The following is a 19751-nucleotide window of genomic DNA, read 5'->3' as shown; positions in this document are numbered from 1 at the left end:
GCAGTCAGGCTTAGATCTTAACTGGTTACAAGTTTATTAAGCTACAGTTATAAGCGTGTGGTTACAAAAGGCTATTGTCTACTTCTTATATGCTAGCAAAGTACAGGTGTTAACAAGTTACGTTACAATCCAATACAAAGATATCTGTTACCATCTAACACAATGATATCTTGATACAACGACATCTAGTTACAGAGCTCTAATTCTTTAGCTGTGCACAAAAAGAAAGGAGACCTAGCATGGGTATATCTTACCCTCTCTGCATCTCTCGATACCAGCATAGCCAAGCCGGATCGGTCACTCAATTCCGCGGAAAGACCAATATGAGGTTGGGCATCCCCAGTTGTGGACCTCGGGAGGCAATCACCTGACCCGACCAGCAGGTAGTTGGTGGAATGCACTCAAAGTTAGAGTTCTGCTGGGCCCACCTTTTATAACCATTTTTGGGTTACATATTCTCTTTCTTATCTAAGGTGCCAGATCATACTGGTCTGTCTTTTGTGACGCCAGTTTGTTACAAGGGCAATTCTTACTTAATTTGCACTTGTAAGACAGGAGATAATACAGGACATTCTTTTTGTGTGGGCGGGGACTTCCTCTTCTGGGATGGCTGTGTGGTCATCATATTCATCAATGTCAGCTGGGGTGATTTCCTGAGGGTCCCCCCCCCCTTGTTGACAGTTTGGCCTGTTAGCCCTCTATCTGTACTTTCTGTTGCTCAGGGTCATGATGAGCTAGCATATCTGGGCCTCAATGAGGGCATCAAAGACTGTGCTGTCAGCAGCCGTTTCCATGCCCTGTGTGCTCCTCAGTGGGGGTGGGGGGCAGCGAGCAAGCTGGCTTGTAAGGGGGAGACTTTGTCTGGCTACACAGAATCTGCCAAGAAAAGGTACTTTTCCTCATTTGAGACAGGCAGAAAGTTGTTGGTGAAAATGCCAACTTTTGTCAACAGCCCATTTTGCGTGTGGACGCTCCACCAGTTTTTGGCGACAGAACTCTCTAGTGCAGCTGTAGCCTAAGACACCTCAAAACACAAAACAGTCCTAAATTTTGACAGGAACATTAAGTCTTCAGAAAAGTGGTGACCGTGACTTTTCTCTGCCAATCTCCTACTTCACATATCTCCTACCTATACCCAAGTCTTTAAAATATCACTGTAGCTATACATTTCTGGTGGCAAAGGAAAGTCCGTACAAAGGAGGGGAAACTTGTAGCCTCAGTTCTGGGATCTGTTGTGATCTCTTCATGCCAATTCAGCTGCTATAAAAGTTTCCTTAACTGAGCTCTGGGCAAAGCCCCAAGCATGGTCCTCCTTTATCCTCAACCCCCCTGTGAGGTTACCATTGTAAGCAAGTGCTGAGGCAGGTAGCTAAAGGATGGAGGCTTGTTTGAGGAAAGAGACTGCATGGCCAGAACCTATTCTCTGCCCCAGAGCAACATGTGAGAAACCATTCAGCATTTCTATAAATTAGACCAGCCCATAAGGAGTCTTTAACTTTTATCTGGGACCAGACACAACTCTGTCCAGGCCCCAGAATCAGACCTAGTCTACAGACATTGTTGAGCTACCGCCCTCTTTGAGCTGTACCTCAGAATGAAGATCTATGTGTTGTCAATGACCAAAGGGTCATGAGGTTCTCAATTAGATTGTAATAGCACTTCCATAATAAAACCCCAGTTTTCTAATATTTAGTTCAAAAAATTTTCTAAGGCAAAACTCTCCACTCAGAAAATAAATTTTTGGTCAACTTTATCAGAGTCAGTAGCTTTTGGGACAGAAGGAAGCAAATAAGAGATACTGTGTTAGCATTTTATTGCTCTCCTATAAACTTTCTTCATTCTTTTGAAAAAGAGCAGGTGGTTAGTCCTGAGGTGGACTATTTTCTCTTAGAGGAGAAAAAAAAAAAAAGAAATATTTTACAAATGGAAGTGTTTTCCCTGTTGGAGCCCTTGTTGGGGGAACTGTGCTTTGTGTCTCCTGCAGCATGATGAGTGCCATTTTCTCAATATGGTGCTGATCTAAATTTTCTAAATTAGGTATTGTTCTTGGGGCTCCTTAGTTTTGGAGTGCCTGACTTGCATTATTGTCAGCAAGTGCTGTATGGAGGAGGAGGGTTGGTCAGATGTGTGTCAATGTGCTGACCGTCAAACAACAAGATGAATGAAATCTGATGCCTGTACAATTTAAATGTTAAAAGATGCCAGCTCGGACATCACCCGGATAAACAAGGCCCACGATACCAATCGAGCGATTGGGATTGGGTTGATAGATTGGCTACCAAAAGAAAATTACACCTAATACATATGCTATCCATTGGAACATGGAATGTCCGAACACTGTGGGCAACTGGAAAATTAGAGCTGCTTCGGAAGGAGATGGAGAGATACCAATGTGATATACTTGGACTGGCAGAGATGTGTTGGATGGGATCAGGAGAGATATGCAGTTGGGAAGTCATTTGGTCAGGAAACAAAACAAAGCATGAAGCAGGAGTTGGATTCCTTGTTAGCAAAACAGCTAGAAGAGGACTATTAGGCTACAAACCGGTGAGTGCAAGAATGATGGTTGCGTGATTCAAAGCAAAACCGTTCAACATCTCAGCATTCAGGTGTATGCACCCACATCAGACAGCATGGAGGAAAAGATTGAGCTATTCTATAAAGACTTGACAAAGACAGTGAGGAGATACCGAAGAAAGATGTATTGATCATCAGAGGAGATAGGAATGCAAAGGTTGGAACAGATAACGAAGATTGGGAGAGAGTCATGGCAATGTTTGGATATGGAGAAAGAAATGAACAAGGTGAAGAACCATTAGAGTTTTCTACAGAGCATGAGATGGTGATTTGCAACACGAGATTCCAACAAAAGGTCTGGAGGAAGTGGACATGGCGATCCAATGATGGGAAGTCCAAGAACATGATAGATGTGATTTTGACAAGAAGAAGATGGATAACATCACTACAGCAGTGCCGCACTTACCAAGAAGCAGATATAGACTCAGACTACAGTCTAGTGATCACAAACATCAAGATAAAACTCAAAAGACAATGTAAGACACAGTTTAATAAAAGAAAGAGATGTGGCGAGGCTATGTGAAGAAGAAACAGGGAATGCATACAGAACAGCGCTCGAAGAGAAGATTAAGATTATCACCACACAGAAAGACCTAGATAAGAGAGTTGCAGGGATAGCCATCGCTATAGAACAGGCAATTGAGCAGACTGTTGCAGCAGAAGAAAAGATCAAAAAGAAGTGGATTACCTAGAAGACACTGAAGTTGGTTCAAGAGAAAAGAGCACTGAAGAGCAGGAGAGAAGTTTCTGAGATGGCAGAACAGCAATATAGGATGAAATGCAATGAGGTAAGGAAAGCAGCCAGAAAGAATAAGGAGAAATGGTTAGAGGAGCGATGTGAAGATATCGAGAGGTATTATGGCAAATGTAAGACCAGGGAGGTGTATAAGACAATTAGGAATATTAATAGGAAATAGCAACCAAAGCAGATGGCGATCAAAGATGAGAACGAAGAAGTGCTCATGAACAGGGAGAAGATTGTGCAGCGATGGACAAGATATTGTACCAATCTGTACAAAGCACAGTTGGACCAGAGTGTCTCAGAGAGACTGATTGAAGAATTGAAAGAGATATCTCCCCCAAGCATTGAGAGCAAAACCGATATTTTGAAGGAGGAAGTAGAAAAAGAAGTGAAATGACTAACGAACAACAAGAGCCCTGGAAATGATAAGATCAATGGAGAGATGATCAAATACGGCAGAGAAAGCATGATTCAGGAAATACACCGACTATGTAAGATAGCATGGAAAGAAGGGAAGGCACGTAAGGAATGGACAAGATCTGTGCTAGTGACAGTACCCAAGAAAGGAAGTACACTGGAGTGCAAGAACTACAGAATGATTGCCCTAACGAGTCATCTAGGTGAGGTGCTGATGATGATACTGACTGAGAGATTAAGATCGCAGATAGAACATATAGCAGACGAGCAAGCAGGGTTCAGAAAAGATAGAAGTACCATACAGCAGATATTGGCACTAATAGATAGAGGAGAAAGCTCAATGAAAGAACAAAAACATATACACTTGCTTCATCGATTTTTTTTCAAAAGGCATTTGACAGTATAGATCAGAAAGTGACTTGGGCGGTGTTGGAATCATACGGAGTGGATACCAGACGGATATGGTTGTTGGAAGATATCAGTGATAATGCAGAGGCAGCAGTGAGAACATGCGGGGAGTTGGGAAGTTGGTTTAATACAAGTAGAGGTAAGAGCCAAGGAGGTCCAATATCGCCAAGTATTGCACATCTGGAGAGAGCGATGGACAAAATCAAGGAAGAGGTAGAAGGGATATCTGTGCATGGGAAAAGAATTAACAACTTGAGGTTCGCGGATGATATAGTTATCGTTCAGGAAGATGAGGAGAAACTAGCAAAAATGGTGCGGGTGTTAAACGAAGAAGGGAAGTGGTACAGACTGATTGTGAACATTGATAAAATAAAAACAATGGTATTTGGAGATAAGGAAATAGGAAGGAAGATCAGCATTGACAGTATTGAACTAGAAAATGTAGAGAAGTTCACATATCTGGGGAGCAACATAACGTACGATCTAGACTGTAAGAAGGAAATAGCGACTAGAATAGCGAAAGCAAGAGCAAGTTTGAAGGTGATGGATAAGATCTGGAAAAGCAAAGCGATTAGCTTAAGAATGAAGCTGGGCATCTTGAAAATGTGTATTCAGCAGCATGTTGTGCGGATGTGACACATGGGTGATAATGAAAGAGTCGAAAAGAAGAATATTGGTGTTTGAAAGGAGTTGTTATAGAAAGATTGTGAGAATAGGATGGATGCAGAAGGCCAACAGTGAGGAATTGTATAGGAAGATACAGCCAAAAGAGAACCTGCTGCAGAAGGTTATAAAACAGAAGCTACAACTATTTGGACTGATTTGCAGAATGAACGACGAACGAAAAATCGATCCTGGTATTCGGCATAATAGATGGTTTGAACAGGAGAGGCAGACCCCATAGAGAATGGATAGATGATATAGTAGATTGGTGCGGAGCTAGTCTACAGAAACTAAGCCACTCTGCACTGGATAGGGAAAGATGGAAGGAAATAGTGAGAGAGGCATCAAACACCAATGGGCACTGAGCACATGGTTGATGATGATGATGATGATGATGAAAGTGCTGAGCCATCCACCTTTTGAAAATTGGATTCCCTGAAGGTACCTAAAGCAGGGCACTCCCCAAAAAAGTGCATAAAAGCACAAGGCACTTTCAAAACCCTGGCCACTTATTTTTAAGTTATGTGTAGCTTCACTGTTAACAATGGCCCCTCAACATAAGACTGCAGAGCACACTGTTATAGCTTCCTACAGGAAAACAAATGGTTGTATTCCTTGTGCATTCAAAATTAATTAATCAGGATGTGCAAAGAATAGGATGTTAAGCCCAACATATTTATTAAGAATTTTTCACTTGCTGTTCAAGTGATTTGATCTTGCTCCCATCACTGAAAGCAGTAGGGAGGCTCAGAGGGATAGCGTCACAAAGAACAAGCAGTCCTGTGACACCTTAGAAACTAACATATTTATTACGTCAGGGCTCGGCAAACTCTTTGCATCATGCCCCACTTTTCATCCCTGCAATTAGCAGGGCCACCTCACCATTCCCAAACCTGTCAAATGTAATCCAAAGTCATGGAAATTTTGATTATGTTCATATGAAAAAAAAAAAAAACAACCCTGCATGTGTAAGAAAATAAGTTTGTAGAATGTAACTGTATTAATTATATATAAATGAACACACACACATAAAAACACACACATAAAAACAGTAACATATTTCAACATTTTTAGGGAGACAGATGAGTCTGAGACTCAGCAGGACCCTTAGAAAAGATCAACCCCTGTTTCCACATGGGCCTGCCCCCCCATTTTTCTCACCCCTGTATTAGGTCATGATCTGTCATGTGTAAAACCCACTTCCTTAGATGACAAAAATGGAGAGGAAAAACAGAATCTAGGGTTTATCTAACTGGGGCCCAGAGGGAAGATGATACATTCTACTTAATTTGCTTCATTAAGTGGTCCTACTAGTGACAATTTCCCCCTCTCGTGCCCCATATAAACCCTAGATTCTGTTTTTTCTCTCCTTTTTTTTTCATCTGAGGAGTGGGTTTGACTGACAAAACTCATGAGAAAGCTCATATTTGGTAGTCTCTCAGGTGCCAGAGAACTGCTTATTGTTTGTGAAGTCAGCAGGGTTTGAGTGAATGTGGGGCACACTTTGCTTTTTAAAAGGAAAATAAGAGCAGTTGGTTTAGACTTTCTTTGTAGAAAACAGAAATAGGCTTAATGTCATTTTATATCAGACCCAAGCCATAATTTTAAAGGGATCCCAAATGGCACACACATCAATTAGTTTGGTAATATGCCTAACTAATATTTTCCAAATGCAAACTCTTCTACTTCAAACACTACTACTACATAACTCTTGTAGGCTACGTCTACATGTAATGCTACATCGAAATAGCCTATTTCGATGTAGCGACATCGAACTAGCCTATTTCGATGAATAACGTCTACACGTCATCCAGGGCTGGTGCCGTCAACGTTCAACGTCGACGTTGGGCAGCACCACATCGACGTAGGCGCTGCAAGGGAACGTCTACATGCCAAAGTAGCACACATCGAAATAAGGGTGCCAGGAACAGCTGCAGACAGGGTCACAGGGCGGACTAGCGCTTCCGGGGCAACAGCTAGCCGCTCCCTTAAGGGGCCCCTCCCAGACACACGCAGCCTGCACAGCACGCGGTCTGCAGAGCCATAGGCACGCACACCTTGAGCGACGCAGTCATGGACCCCCAGTAGCAGCAGCAGCAGCCAGAGGTCCACCCAGCCGCCCCTGTAGGAGCAGTTCTCGCCCTGCTCCATGCCATGCAGGAGGCAGCTGATCACATCCTAGCCACAGAGGAGGAGCTGCCCGCAGGGGAGGAGGAAGCAACCCCAACCCTGCAGCACCCCTCCCGCCCCCCGCCTCACACGCCGCTGGCTGTGAAGCTACCCCACGAGCACCAACTGGTGGAAGCGGCTGGTGCTTGGAGAGTGGGACGACGACCGCTGGTTCCAGAACTTTTGCATGAGCTGGCAGACATTCCTGGAGCTCTGCCAGTGGCTCACCCCCGCACTGAAGTACCAGGACACCTTCATGTGGCGCGCCCTCAGTGTGGAGAAACAGGTCTGCATCGCTGTCTGGAAGCTGGCCACTCCAGACAGCTACTGATCCGTGGGCCAGCAGTTTGGCATCAGCAAGGCCACCGTCAGGGCTGTCTTCATGGAAGTAAGAGGACCCACCGGGGGAGGGGGAGGCAGCCCTGGCAGGGGAGGGGAGGGGAGGGGAGGGGGGCCCTGGCGGGGGAGGGCCACACACACCCTGCACACCCCTCACTGGTGCTCTCCCATGTGCTTCCCCTGCAGGTCGTCTGCGCCATCAACGCCCTGCTCCTCCACAGTCTCGTGAGGCTTGGGGACCTGGATGCCGCCATCGCGGGCTTTGCCACCCTGGGCTTTCCCAATTGCTTTGGGGCTCTGGATGGGACCCACATTCCCATCAGTGCCCCGGAGCACAGTGGAGGACGCTACCTAAACAGGAAGGGCTACCACTCCAGTAGTCCTCCAGGCCTTGGTGGACAGCCGGGGCCGCTTCCTGGACATATATGTGGGCTGGCCTGGCAGCACCCACGATGCCTGGGTATTCCGGAATTCGGGCCTGTGCCGCCGGCTGGAGGCGGGGACCTACATCCCCCAGCGGGACATCCCTGTGGGGGACACCACCATGCCCCTCTGCATCATCGCAGACGCGGCATACCCCCTCCGGCCCTGGCTCATGCACCCTTACACGGGCCACCAGCCAGGAGCGCTTCAACATGCACCTGAACCACGCACGCCAGGTGGTGGAGCACACATTTGGCAGCCTCAAGGGGCGCTGGAGGTGTTTCCTCACCCACCTTGATGCGGGCCCACCAACATCCCCCAGATTTTGGGCGCGTGCAGCGCCCTCCAGAACCTCGGCGAGAGCAAGGGGGAGGCCTTCTTTCAGGGATGGGCTGTGGAGGCCGGCAGGGCCGATGTGCAGCCACCCGCTGCTCCCAGTCGCCAGGTGGACCCCGAAGGGACCCAGGTCTGGGAGGCCCTGCGGGCCCAGTTCAATGAGGCCACGGGGTGAACGCTGGCAGGCCCCCCACTGCACCCCCCCCCATCCGCCACAACACTCCCTGCCCCTACGCCCACACCACAGAGCACCCAAGAGCACCCCCCAACACTTTTCTTGTAAATAAAAACAGACATGTTTTTAGTGAAACCAGAATATATATGTTGAACTCATTATTATATCACAGCTATGTACAGCCAAAATAAATATTATATATATATATATATACGTATTATAAGATGAAAGGAAAAAAAGGGGAAGACAAGGAAGGGGAGAACTATTTACATGGGTGGGGCAGGTATCATCATAACATAACAGAACAGGGGTCTAATACAAACTATTTACAAAAGATAGGTGAAGGGGATATATACAAAGGGGGAGGGGAGGGGAGGGGAGGGGAGGGGAGGGGGCCACGTCCTGGGCCCCACACCCCCTAATGTCCAGCGCTGGGGGTAGGCGGCCGCGAGTTGCGCCTTGGCTGCAGCCCACGCCGGGGATGGCTGGGGGCCGGGCGGACCGGGAGATAAGGCCGGCGGGTGTCAGCTGGCCCCAGGTCCCCCTCGGCAGAAGGGCCCTCGGTGGCGGATGGCGGTGCGACGGTGGGTGGAGCAGGCAGGGCGGGCAGAGTGGTGGTCGGCATGGCATGGGGGGCCAGGTAGTCTGTGATGCGCTCGAATGTGCGCATAAAGGCCCCTCATGCCTCCTGGCGCCAGACTAGCGCCCGCTCCTGGAGTTGGAGGTAGCGCTCCTCCACCCGCAGATGCTGCTTGGAGACCTCCAGCTGCCGACGAAGGATGGCCAGCAGCTGGGGGGTCCGTCGCCGTCCTTGGATGGTGCTGGGTCTGCCGTCGTCCCTGCCCTGGGGCCGGTTGGTGCTCCGCCGAGGGGCTGGCCTGGAGTGATGGCCCCAGTGGGATCTCCGGGACCACTGACACCTCGCCGGCACTCTCCGGTCCTTCCGATGATGCAGCTGCAGAACACGGGGGGGGAAGAAGAGTGGAGACAGCCGTTAGTGTGGGCCATGAGCTGTGGCCCTTGTCCCCCCACCCCTCTGCTGCTGGTTCCCCATCCCCATCCCCGGGAGATGCTGCTGCTGATGATGATGATGGGTGTCCCGCCCCCTCCCCCCAGGGGACCCTAGATTCTGCTCCCCTCATCCCCAGGGATGGGGCATGGCACTGTCGTGCTGGGGGGGCAGGGGCTGATGCACTCTTCTGAGGGACATGCCACTGCTGTCCTTGGGGCCATGGTCATCTAGGCATATGGAGGGCCCTGGTCATATCTGTTACCCCCGCCCCTCAACCCCGGGGGTGTGCACCGGGGGGGGTACATACCTGATGGTCCACTCCCACGGTCGGGGGACACCCGGTGGGCGGACGCCCTGCTGGAGCTCAGGGACGGGATGTGGATCTGGAGCCCCGCATCGCTGGAGGAGGACTCCCCCTCCTCCTCCTCCTCCGGTGCCCCAGGGGTGGGCTCCTGGGGGGGCCTCTGGGGTGCGGGGCTTACCTCCAGGGCGGACTCTGCCTCCGGGGCCTGCTGGGGCTCGTCGGCCGATGTATCAAGCGTGGCTGGAGGGGAGGAGGTGTGCCGGGGGCCCAGGATGGCCCTGAGCTCCCTGTAAAAGGGGCAAGTGATGGGGGCGGCCCCAGATTGGCTGGCCGCATCCCGGGCCCGGGCGTAACCCTGCCGCAGCTCCTTCACCTTACTCCTGACGTGGTCAGGAGTGCGGGCAGGGTGACCCCGGGCGGCCAGGCCCTCGGCCAGCCAAGCGAACGCATCCGCGTTCTGCCTCTTGCTCCCCATTACCTGGAGCACCTGCTCCTCCCTCCAGAGCCCCAGGAGGTCCCGAAGCTCGGCCTCCATCCAGGAGGGACCCTGCTGCCACTTCCCAGCCTGGCTGCCAGTCTGGGAGCCCTGGCTCCCCTTGGGGGGGGGTGTCCTGGGGGCGCTTAGGGGGCTGGGGGTGGCCATCGCAGCAGTGGGGGGTTGGTGTGGCTGCTCAGAGACTTGCAGGCTGGCCGCGTGGCTGGGCTGCCACCTGCACGCTCTCTCAGCTTCCTGCACAGGAAGGCAGGGGGCGGGGACCTTTAAGGGGCCGCCGCACGCGGCGACCATCGAGCTCAGGGGCTGGAGAGAGCGTCTCGCAACCTCTCAGCTGATGGCCGCCATGGCAGATCCTGCTATTTCGATGTTGTGGGATGTACAATGGCTACACGTTCCCTACTTCGACGTTGAACGTCGAAGTAGGGTGCTATTCCCATCTCCTGATGGGGATAGCGACTTCGACGTCTCGCCGCCTTACGTCGATGTCAACTTCAAAATAGTGCCCGCCACACGTAGCCGTGACGGGCGCTATTTCGAAGTTGGCACAGCTACTTCGAAGTAGCTGGCACGTGTAGACGCAGCTGTACTCTACATGAAGCATAGGTCATCTGGAAGTTTCCTCCACTTCACTCTGTCTTGGCACAAAACTTCTAGGTGGCTCCAGGAATATCTCAGTTCTTCTTCAATCTCAGTAGTCCTTCTCCACATAGTCTAAGGTCTTCCTCTTTTGCATTTTCTTGTGGGTTCCATGTGAGAGCTTGATGGACTATGCTGGGTGATGGTTTTCTGAGAGTGTGGCCTAGCCATCCCCACTTTTTTCTCTTGATTTCAGTGTGTTTGTTCTTGTCCTGCTCTGTTCCAAAGCTCCTTATTTGTGACCAAGTCTAGCCATTTGATGTGAAGGATGTACATCAGACTTCTGTTTAGGAATGTCTGTAACTTGTGATTTGAAGACTTTTTAAGTACGCCAGGTCTCGCAGCCGTACAAGAGCAAATTTTTCACATTTTTGTTAAAGAGCTGCAGTTTCATCTTCACGGATATTATTTGTGAACTCCACACAGGACGGAGAGTCCTGAATGCAACTGTTGCTTTCCCTATCCTGGCATTGATATACTTTTCTGTTCCTCCATGGATCCATAAGGTCACTTGGGTTTCACTGGACCACCAGTCAGAAAAACAGATTGATCACATCTGTATCTACTTCATGTAATGACCCTTATATACCACCAGATGGCTTCATTTTGCAATCAGTGACTGCACATCAGAAAGAGTTGCAGATTCTTCATGGAGAACCTAGAGTTTGAAGATTTCCTGAATTCATTTCCACTCGTTTTTAAGGGAATTTGCTTAAAATCAGAATTTTAATTTGTTAAATATCCTTCTGCTCCTGCTGCTTATTTTGCCACCACAAGAATGTTTGTGACTTTCCAGTGGTTGATATGGAAATTAGAGCTAGATTCAATTGTTTTTTCACAAGTCTCTTTCTCTTTTTCCCCCTCCCTGAGCCAGCCCCACCCCAAACTTGCAGGTGTGGATTTCAGTGAGGGACACACACACACACACACACACACACACACACACACACACACACACACACACACACACACACAGAGAGAGAGAGAGAGATTATTTCACTCATCACAGAAATGCAGACCCCTAGTCAGAATGGGGCTACTGTTTTAATGTACACAGTATTGAGATAAAACAAGAAAAGCAAAAGAGTAGTCCTGTCGCACTTTAAAGACTAACAAAATAATGTATTAGGTGATGAGCTTTCATGGGACAGACCCACTTCTTCAGAGGTGGAAAATCCTGATAAATTATAACTGAGACAAGGAGAATTTAACAGAAAGATAGAAAAAAATTAAATAAAAACTGACAAATCAGCTAGATAGGAGGGAAGGAGGTGGGGCGGAAAGAGAGAAAAACTAGTCGCTGCAGGAGTCTAGTAATTTAAGCGGGCTGCCTTGAATCGCTGCAAATTTCAAAGGGAGGGAAACAGTCCTTGCAGTGCATAAGGTAACTGATACCTTTGTTGACCCCTGAGGTGAAAAGTGTCAAACTTGATAACAAACTCCAATTCAGACATCTCCTTTTGTAATCTGGTGTTAGTCTCTTTGTTTTAGAATGTAGACTTTTAAGTTTTGGATGCTATGACTTGCTGGACTGAAATGCTCACTTACAAGTTTATGTATATTCAGATTCCTAAGGTCTGATTTGTGTCCATTCATTCTTTGGCAAAGTGATTGTCCAGTTTGTCCAATATATATAGTAGAGGGGCATTGCTGGCACATGATGGCATATATCACCTTGGTGGAAGTGCAAGAATATGAGCCTCTGATCACATAATTAGTTAGGCATATTACCTTTTCAGAGGACTGACTTTAGTCAGGGAACAAGGGGTTAGATCAGATAAACTCTTATGAAACAAAGACCATGTTCTCATGTGTTTGCTAATAGATGGTCAGACACTAGAACGACTAAGCAAAGTTCCGTTATCTTATTGCTTCACTCTTTGCTTATGTGCACATTAACACAGCTGATTGTATTCTAACTCTAGCACTTTGTCAGCAGTAGCTCTCTCTGTTGAGGCAAAAGCTTGAGCCTCCCCCAGCTGAGGGGGAAATAACAAATCATGATATCTAAATGGGTTATTTTAAAGTCTTTCTTAGTAACATTTCACTATTAAGATTGTTAGGACATGCTTTGCTACAATGTGCTACAGGTTGAAACACCTAAATCTGGCATAGCAACATCCCCCATCTGGCTGTATGAGGGATGTCATTGGACCAGAGAGCCGGGCAGGAGGGTGCAGCCCATGTCCCCCGGCAGCCCTGAGGGATGGGCTGCAGTGGATCCTGCTTCGTCCCAAGGAACCCCTTTGGAAGTGCAAGCATACAGGGCTGGGGCTGGGGCTGGGGCTGGAGCCAGAGGCAGCTTTCCTATGTGGAGACAGGGCCAGGGCCAGGGCTGGAGCTGAAGCCAGCTTTCTCCTGCACCCATGTGGGACAGGGCAGCCACCCGAGGCTGAAGCTGCATCCCCAGCATGGGCCTGAGCTAGCTTCTCCTGGCAGCTTCTCCTGGCAGAAGGTAGGGGAGCTGCCCAGTGGCAGGAGGAGGAGTGATGGCTTGGGGGCCATGGCAGGGAACCTTCCCTTGTCAGGCAAATTCTCTTGTCCAGGACCAGTCAGGTCTCAACCGGACAAGGGAGATGGAACCTGTATTATAATTCACAGTATGATTTACAATTATTCTTATGAATTATCATTAAATGATTTAGTATGACATATGGATGAGACTTATTTAGTTGATACAAAGAGAGTGCAGCTTAGGAGGCTCACAATTAACTGCAGAGACTAACAGTTGACTTCCGATATGTTGCCTATCAAAAATAATCTGCTCAGATTTCACATATGTAAAGCGTGTTTCATATTTTGGGGAAGATTTTCAAACAAACAAATGGCATTTGGCTCCTAACTGCACTTTGTGTCCTTGAAAATCTTCTGCTTTGTTGTTGACCTGAAAACTTCCAAAGGGCAGCGTTAACGTTTTAAATGCTAAAGAAGCCATACTGTGCTCTCTTATTTGGGAGCACTAGAAATGGCAGGCCTATTCAACTTCATCTGTCATTTTTTTAAAGAAAGTTTCTAGTCCTTTTTCATGTGAAGATGGCGTTGAAAATATAAACATATGTAAAGCAACTGCCAGGATTGATAATTTGTCATTGAAATTTCCTAAAGATCCTCCACAACATCATCAATAACCACGGGCTCAGTGCTGGTTGGTGTCTGATGCCTCTCTCACTTCCATCTTTTCCTATACAGTGCAGAGTGGCTTAGTTTCTGTAGTCTAGCTCTGCACCAATCTACTACATCATCTGTCCATTCTCTGTGGTAAAGATCATGGTTGGATGTATAACATGATTGATGCCATCAGTGGGATGCACGATTACTGGGTTATTTACTGATACTTTTGTTTTTCAAAAAGAGGCTTTGGTTCTGAGAGATGAATTGTAATGTTGAAACACCAGTCATATATTTTTTTAGGTTAACGTTCAATTCTATTTCTTATCTATACAATATCATTTATTATCCATTTTAGGGTTTTAAAAATTGAAATGCTATAAACATACCAAATGCAACTTTTCCTCTCTCATGGCAGTGAAAACAGTTTGGCATCCGTTAATCTCAACAAAAGGGAGAAGGGAAATATGGTCGAATGTCTTCAACACCGGAGAGTCAGGGAGCAATTCCTGGTTCTGTCACTGACTCACTGTAAACCCTTTGAGTAAATTAACTAACCATTCTCAGAATTATATTCCTCATCTGTAAAATGGGGATAGTGGTACCCCGTTCACATAGTGCTCTGATGTTAATCTGTAGATTACAACAGAGACAGAGATTCTTGAATGAAGATGCTGTAGAAATGCAAAGTACTAAGTGCTAGAGATTCCTTTGCCACAGAGAATAGAGGAATAAACTGCTTAGCGGAGTGGTTTGCATTCATTATGCCTATATAGCCCCTCTCTGACCCTCAGAATTACACACACACACCCCACATATGTACAAGAATATATTTCAATTATACAATTTGATTAGATTTATTCTTGTGTCCCCAGCCTATACTGAAATGTTGGTACTGAAGGTCCAGCAGCAGTGTCTACTAAGAGCCAATGCATCAAACCTAGGTCAGTTCATTACAAACTGTACAAGGCAATCATCAAGTCCCATTTCCAATACACCAGAAGACAAACTAGCTGGCCACACACCACTTTGGGTGACCTTGACACCAGTGAGAGCTTTATACACACAATAAGGGCAGTATATGGCCTTCTCTTAGCGCTGCTGAATTATAATATTACTAATGCTATAGTTATGGATACGGGTATTGGTATTCCCAAGGTAAAGCCTGATTTTCTATAGTTCAGATGCCAGCTGCATTAGTGTATTTGGACATTAGCACAAGATATTGAAAGTGTGATAAATTTTCTAAGACTTAAAAATACACCAGTTTGACCCTTTAAAAAGATAGTAAGACAAAAGGGACCAAAATAATGGCACTAGATTTTTGTTTTGCTTTCATCTGACTCAGTTTTTAAACTTAAATTTTGCAGAACCACAACTAGTGTCAGAGGACATTTCAGGAACAGCTGTTAAATCCTCCATAACCGCACACTACTCACCCATCCACACACACCCGTGCTGGCATGTGCATCATTTCCAACCCCTGCTAGATTTTTAAGCTCAGAATTCACACCTTTAGTAATTTGGTTTAAAAGAGGCAGACTGAACTGAACGTATGAGAATTTTTGAAAAAAATCCACAAAACTCCTGCCCTTTCCCCTTTCTTCATGTGGAAGCAAATCCACTCCTCCTCCCCCCTTCTCCCACAAGTCTCATTGAACTCACATGTGGGCAAGACCTGCCTTTCTGACTGCAGAGGAGATGGCCTTGATGGCAGTCAACATTGAGTTGAGCAACTGCGTCAGCTCCCCTGTAGCGCCTTTAACTCGTCGTCCCTTTTCCATAACGTATCGGGTAAGAGTTAACATGTCTGTTTCGAAGGGGCTTCTGTCTGACATCTTTGCTGGCAAATAAAGATTTTATCTTCTGAGAACAAGTTGTTGTCCTGCAACTTTGCTGCTCCTCAGCAGCTGTTGTATTTTAAGGAGACGCTGTTGGCTCATTTGCTAGTCATGGTTTATTAAAATATTCTTGAGCCCATGTGATTTACGTGCTTGAAATAGCTGTGCAGAGTCTGCCTCTTCTGTAGATCTTTCCAGGATGCATAAAAGCTGCTTGGGGGAGAGAGGCAGCTGCTAAAGAAACTGCTCTCCTTGCCCTTCTCCTCCACATATTGAAGCTAGTGATTTCCAGACACCATAATACTATGATCCTATTTGTGTAGAGAACAGTGGAAGGTTATTAGTATGAATGTCTTGCAAGAGAATAAATTAAATGCCATTCAGCCAATATGTAGGGGAACCCTGTGTAACAAAGACAAACTAGAATGAAATCTTGCTAGAGTTGACAGTTTGAAAAATTGATCATTTCACTTATTTGACACCATCTTGACAAATTCAAATGGGGAAAACATGGATCAGAATTTTTTATACATTAATTCCTTCTGCTGCACATCATGCTGAGCCTTCTGAATTCAGTGCACTTGTGATCTCTCTTCCAGTCCAAAACAAATTAGGCAATTTTAGCTGTGGATTCAATATCCAAGTTTATCAGTTTTTGAACAGAAACTTTTGCTTACACATGTTGAGGAGTCGGGCAATAAAGATCGGAGCCATGAGGCACCTGGTGTTTGCTGGCTGACCCACTCTGGTTTACTTCTTCAGTTCTCTGGTCACAGAAGGCCTAGCTTTCAAAGACAAGTAGAGGCATAGAGCTAAAGGCCAGAAGGGACACCAGACACCTACTCTGACCTGTAAATCTAGGGCCCTGCCAGCTTCACAGACATGAAAAATGTGTTATGGACAGTGAAATCTGATCTCCCTCCCCTCAGGAAATCTGGTCTTTTGTGTGCTTTTACGCTATACTATACAGATTTCACAGGAGAGACGAGTGTTGCTCAAATTGGAGCCCACACAAGGTTATTTTAGGGGAGTTATGGTATTACCACCCTTACTTCTGCACTGCCTTCTGAGCTGCTCAGCCAGAACGTAACAGCTCTGGGCTGTGTGCCCTGCTCTGTAGGCAGCACGCTGCTAGCAGGAGCCCAGAAGGAAGGTTGGCAGTACCATACCATCCTTCTGCATTATTGCCTTCAGAGCTGGGCAGCCAGAGAGGCAGCTGCTGACTGAGGACCCAGCTCTTCTGGCAGCAGGCCAGAGGTAAGCATGGCAGTACTGTACCATGCCATCCTTCTGTCCTGCTTCTGGCAATGGGGGCTCCTGGTCAGAACACTGCTTTCTGGCTGCCCAACTCTTCAGGCAGGGGACTGGACTTGATGACATCTTGAGGTCCCTTCCAGTTCTAGTATTCTGTGACTGCAGAAGTAGCACAGAAGTACGGGTAGCGGTACCACCACGACTCTCTTACCCGATATCCTTTAAACCCCACTACAACTCCTTTTTGGTCAGGACCCACTGCAATTAAAACACCATGAAATTTCAGATTTAAATAGCTGAAATAATGACATTTATGATGTTTTTAAAATTCTATGATTGTGAAATTGACCAAAATGGGCTATGAATTTGGAAGGGCCTTAAGTGTATCACAGCTCACTACCACCATCTAGCATTTGCACAATGCCGTGGAAGTTGCATGACATCGCCCTGTGGGGCAGGAGGACTGGAGAGTGGTAGGCCTCTGAAAAATCACATCTTAACCTGTGCATCACTGTAAAAAAGGAGCTAGTACTTTACCCATATGCTATAGGTGTGTTGTGTAAGCATTAGTTCATTGTCTCATGGAAACTGTTCTGGTACGTTTAATTATGTAACTAGATGCTAGTATGCTCACTATCTGCACATTGATTTTCAACAAATTTTCTCTAAAGGTGTCTATTGTCCCTCATTTTAGCCTGGTATGGTCACGTTCAACTATCATTCATTCTTAACCCGTGCTAACTTGCAATATTACAATTAATGTGTAAGTGAAAAGCATTGGTGGATTAAGGCCCAATATATTGCTAAGTAGTTATTTATTCAAGAACTTAAAGGAGCAAGTGAAACTTTAATAATTTCTGTATCACATGTAGCAGTGTCAGTAGGCTGGTTTTAAAATCCATGTTGTTACACTGGTACAGCTTTTCTAATATAGCCTGGCACTAGCTTGCCACTGCATTAAGCTCTCGGTATGCTTGGACAGGCTTCTGATTGTATGATGACATGGTTGTGGGGCAGGAGGTGCCCCAGCTCCAGACCCTGCTCTGAAAAAAAGGTGACAGTACACCATCCCCGTGGGTACCATCACAAAAAACACACTGCTCATAAAACGGAAATTCAGAAGTAAAGCAGAAAAAAATCTGATTGGAATTCTTTACTTAATACATGCCACTGTGCAAAAAGCATACTGGTATGAAAATGTTAGCCCAGTTGTGAACTTAATAGTTATGTTTCCTTACTTTTGTCATCAGTAAGAGCTGCCATACTAATTAATAGCTTGCAGCTGAAATCTCCTTCAGGCTTTTTATTTTATTATTTTTTTTAATCTGTAGCATTTGAAGTTCCTGTTCACTTGATTAATTGTCAGTACACAAATTAGGGCTCTTCAGAAAGGTTTAAATTATAGAGTCTTGATACAGTGATGCCATCTTTTAAAAATCCAAAGGTGACAGTGCTACATGACTCCAAGAAGGAGCAAAGGTTAGGAACATGCTGTATCTAGTAGACCTTAGCTCTTGGGACTTCTGTTGTATGCCTAAACTGCATATGAAGTCACAAGTTGTTATTCATATGCACCTGCACAAGGTTTGCGCACTAGCTATCAAACTGATTTACCCCTCTCCTCCGAGATGCTGATAGATAATTTCCAGAATATTTTCTTCTTTCTTCTAGCACTATGCTGATTTTCTTTAAAGCACATGAGTCAAAGTATGAATATCTGTGATACTTTGGAACACCTTTTGCCAGGTTGTAGGTCTCCTCTTTCTTTAAAGAGGCTCCACATAAAGAGAAAAACCTAAAATAATTTAATTGAAGAAAAGGGTGACAAAACTACTGCACTGCATACTCACATGGGGACAGAGTTCAAACTAAACATGCAGGCCTCAGCAGCGAGTCTCAGCGTTTTTCATACTGGAACTCTTGCAGCCCTAAACCTTGCTGGGCCCATCCAACTGCACAGAAACCATTTAGCAACACAGGAAAGGCAGGGTAGTTACAATCCTCTTCATCTTTTCCAGTCATCCCAGGTTCAGAACCCATCTATCTTTGTCTTCCCAGTGGAATGGAGTTCAGTAAACAATTCTAATCAAAATTTTGTTTTAGTTGGTTCAAAGGGTGTTGTTGACGCTAATAGAACCATTATTTGATCTTCTGTTTCAGATGCAAAGTCCATTAATTCCTAAAGCAGGTAGTAAACGTCAGCACCCTTGATATTTATAACATAAAAGGCACTAAATCAAAGTTCTTCCATCCCACAACACCGCATTAATTTTCACATATGATTCAACTAATAAGCTTTTGAGATTTATTGTATGTTTAGGTATGTTTAGAGTGGAAACAAAAAGGAAGGTTCAACTGGCGTTTAAAGCACAAGATTGTGTGTCAGGAAATCTGACTCCTATTCATGGTTCTGCCAAAGGTCACACAGGACAAGGTATTTAAGCTGTTTTGGTGGACAAAATAATAATTTAATACAGTAAACCTCTTGCTTTAGTAGACCCTGTTTTACTGGACATTGGTAATAATGGGCGTCAGCCAGCCTCCCCCGCCAAAGGGAGTGCACTGCTGTGCTCTCCAGTACTGTCAACGGTGACTCACCCGAGACGCCACCAGTCCCTCTGCGGCTGACTGCCGCAGCCAGAGTCCCTGGCCAAGGCTGGAACCACCACAGCCGTGGGATCCCTGGCCACGGCTGAGACCACCACGGCAATGACTGGAACTGCCACAGGTGTGGGACTCTGGGCCACGGCCGAGACCACGGCAGCTGTGGGGTCCCTGGCCGTGGCTTGGAGAGCTGCCACCGCTGTGTCCCCTCCTCCCACTGAGATCCGCGGTGGTGATGCCAGCCATG

At 46.5% G+C, this 19751-nt stretch overlaps 1 protein-coding gene across 1 annotated transcript in view; it reads right to left on the bottom strand.

The window, feature by feature from the left end:
• The window catches only part of LOC142013572 (fructose-1,6-bisphosphatase isozyme 2), a 46724-nt gene extending 30992 nt beyond the window's left edge, over window positions 1-15732 (bottom strand). The window contains exon 1 of the mRNA XM_074995140.1: window positions 15471-15732. Within this exon, the coding sequence (XP_074851241.1) occupies window positions 15471-15643 (173 nt within the window). The 5' untranslated portion in view covers window positions 15644-15732. The remainder of the gene's footprint in view (window positions 1-15470) is intronic.
• Window positions 15733-19751: the final 4019 nt, after the last annotated feature.

Source organism: Carettochelys insculpta, chromosome 5 (genome assembly GCF_033958435.1).
Source record: "Carettochelys insculpta isolate YL-2023 chromosome 5, ASM3395843v1, whole genome shotgun sequence".
NCBI classification, from domain to species: domain Eukaryota; kingdom Metazoa; phylum Chordata; order Testudines; family Carettochelyidae; genus Carettochelys; species Carettochelys insculpta.
This window is presented reverse-complemented; position numbering and strand designations above follow the sequence as displayed.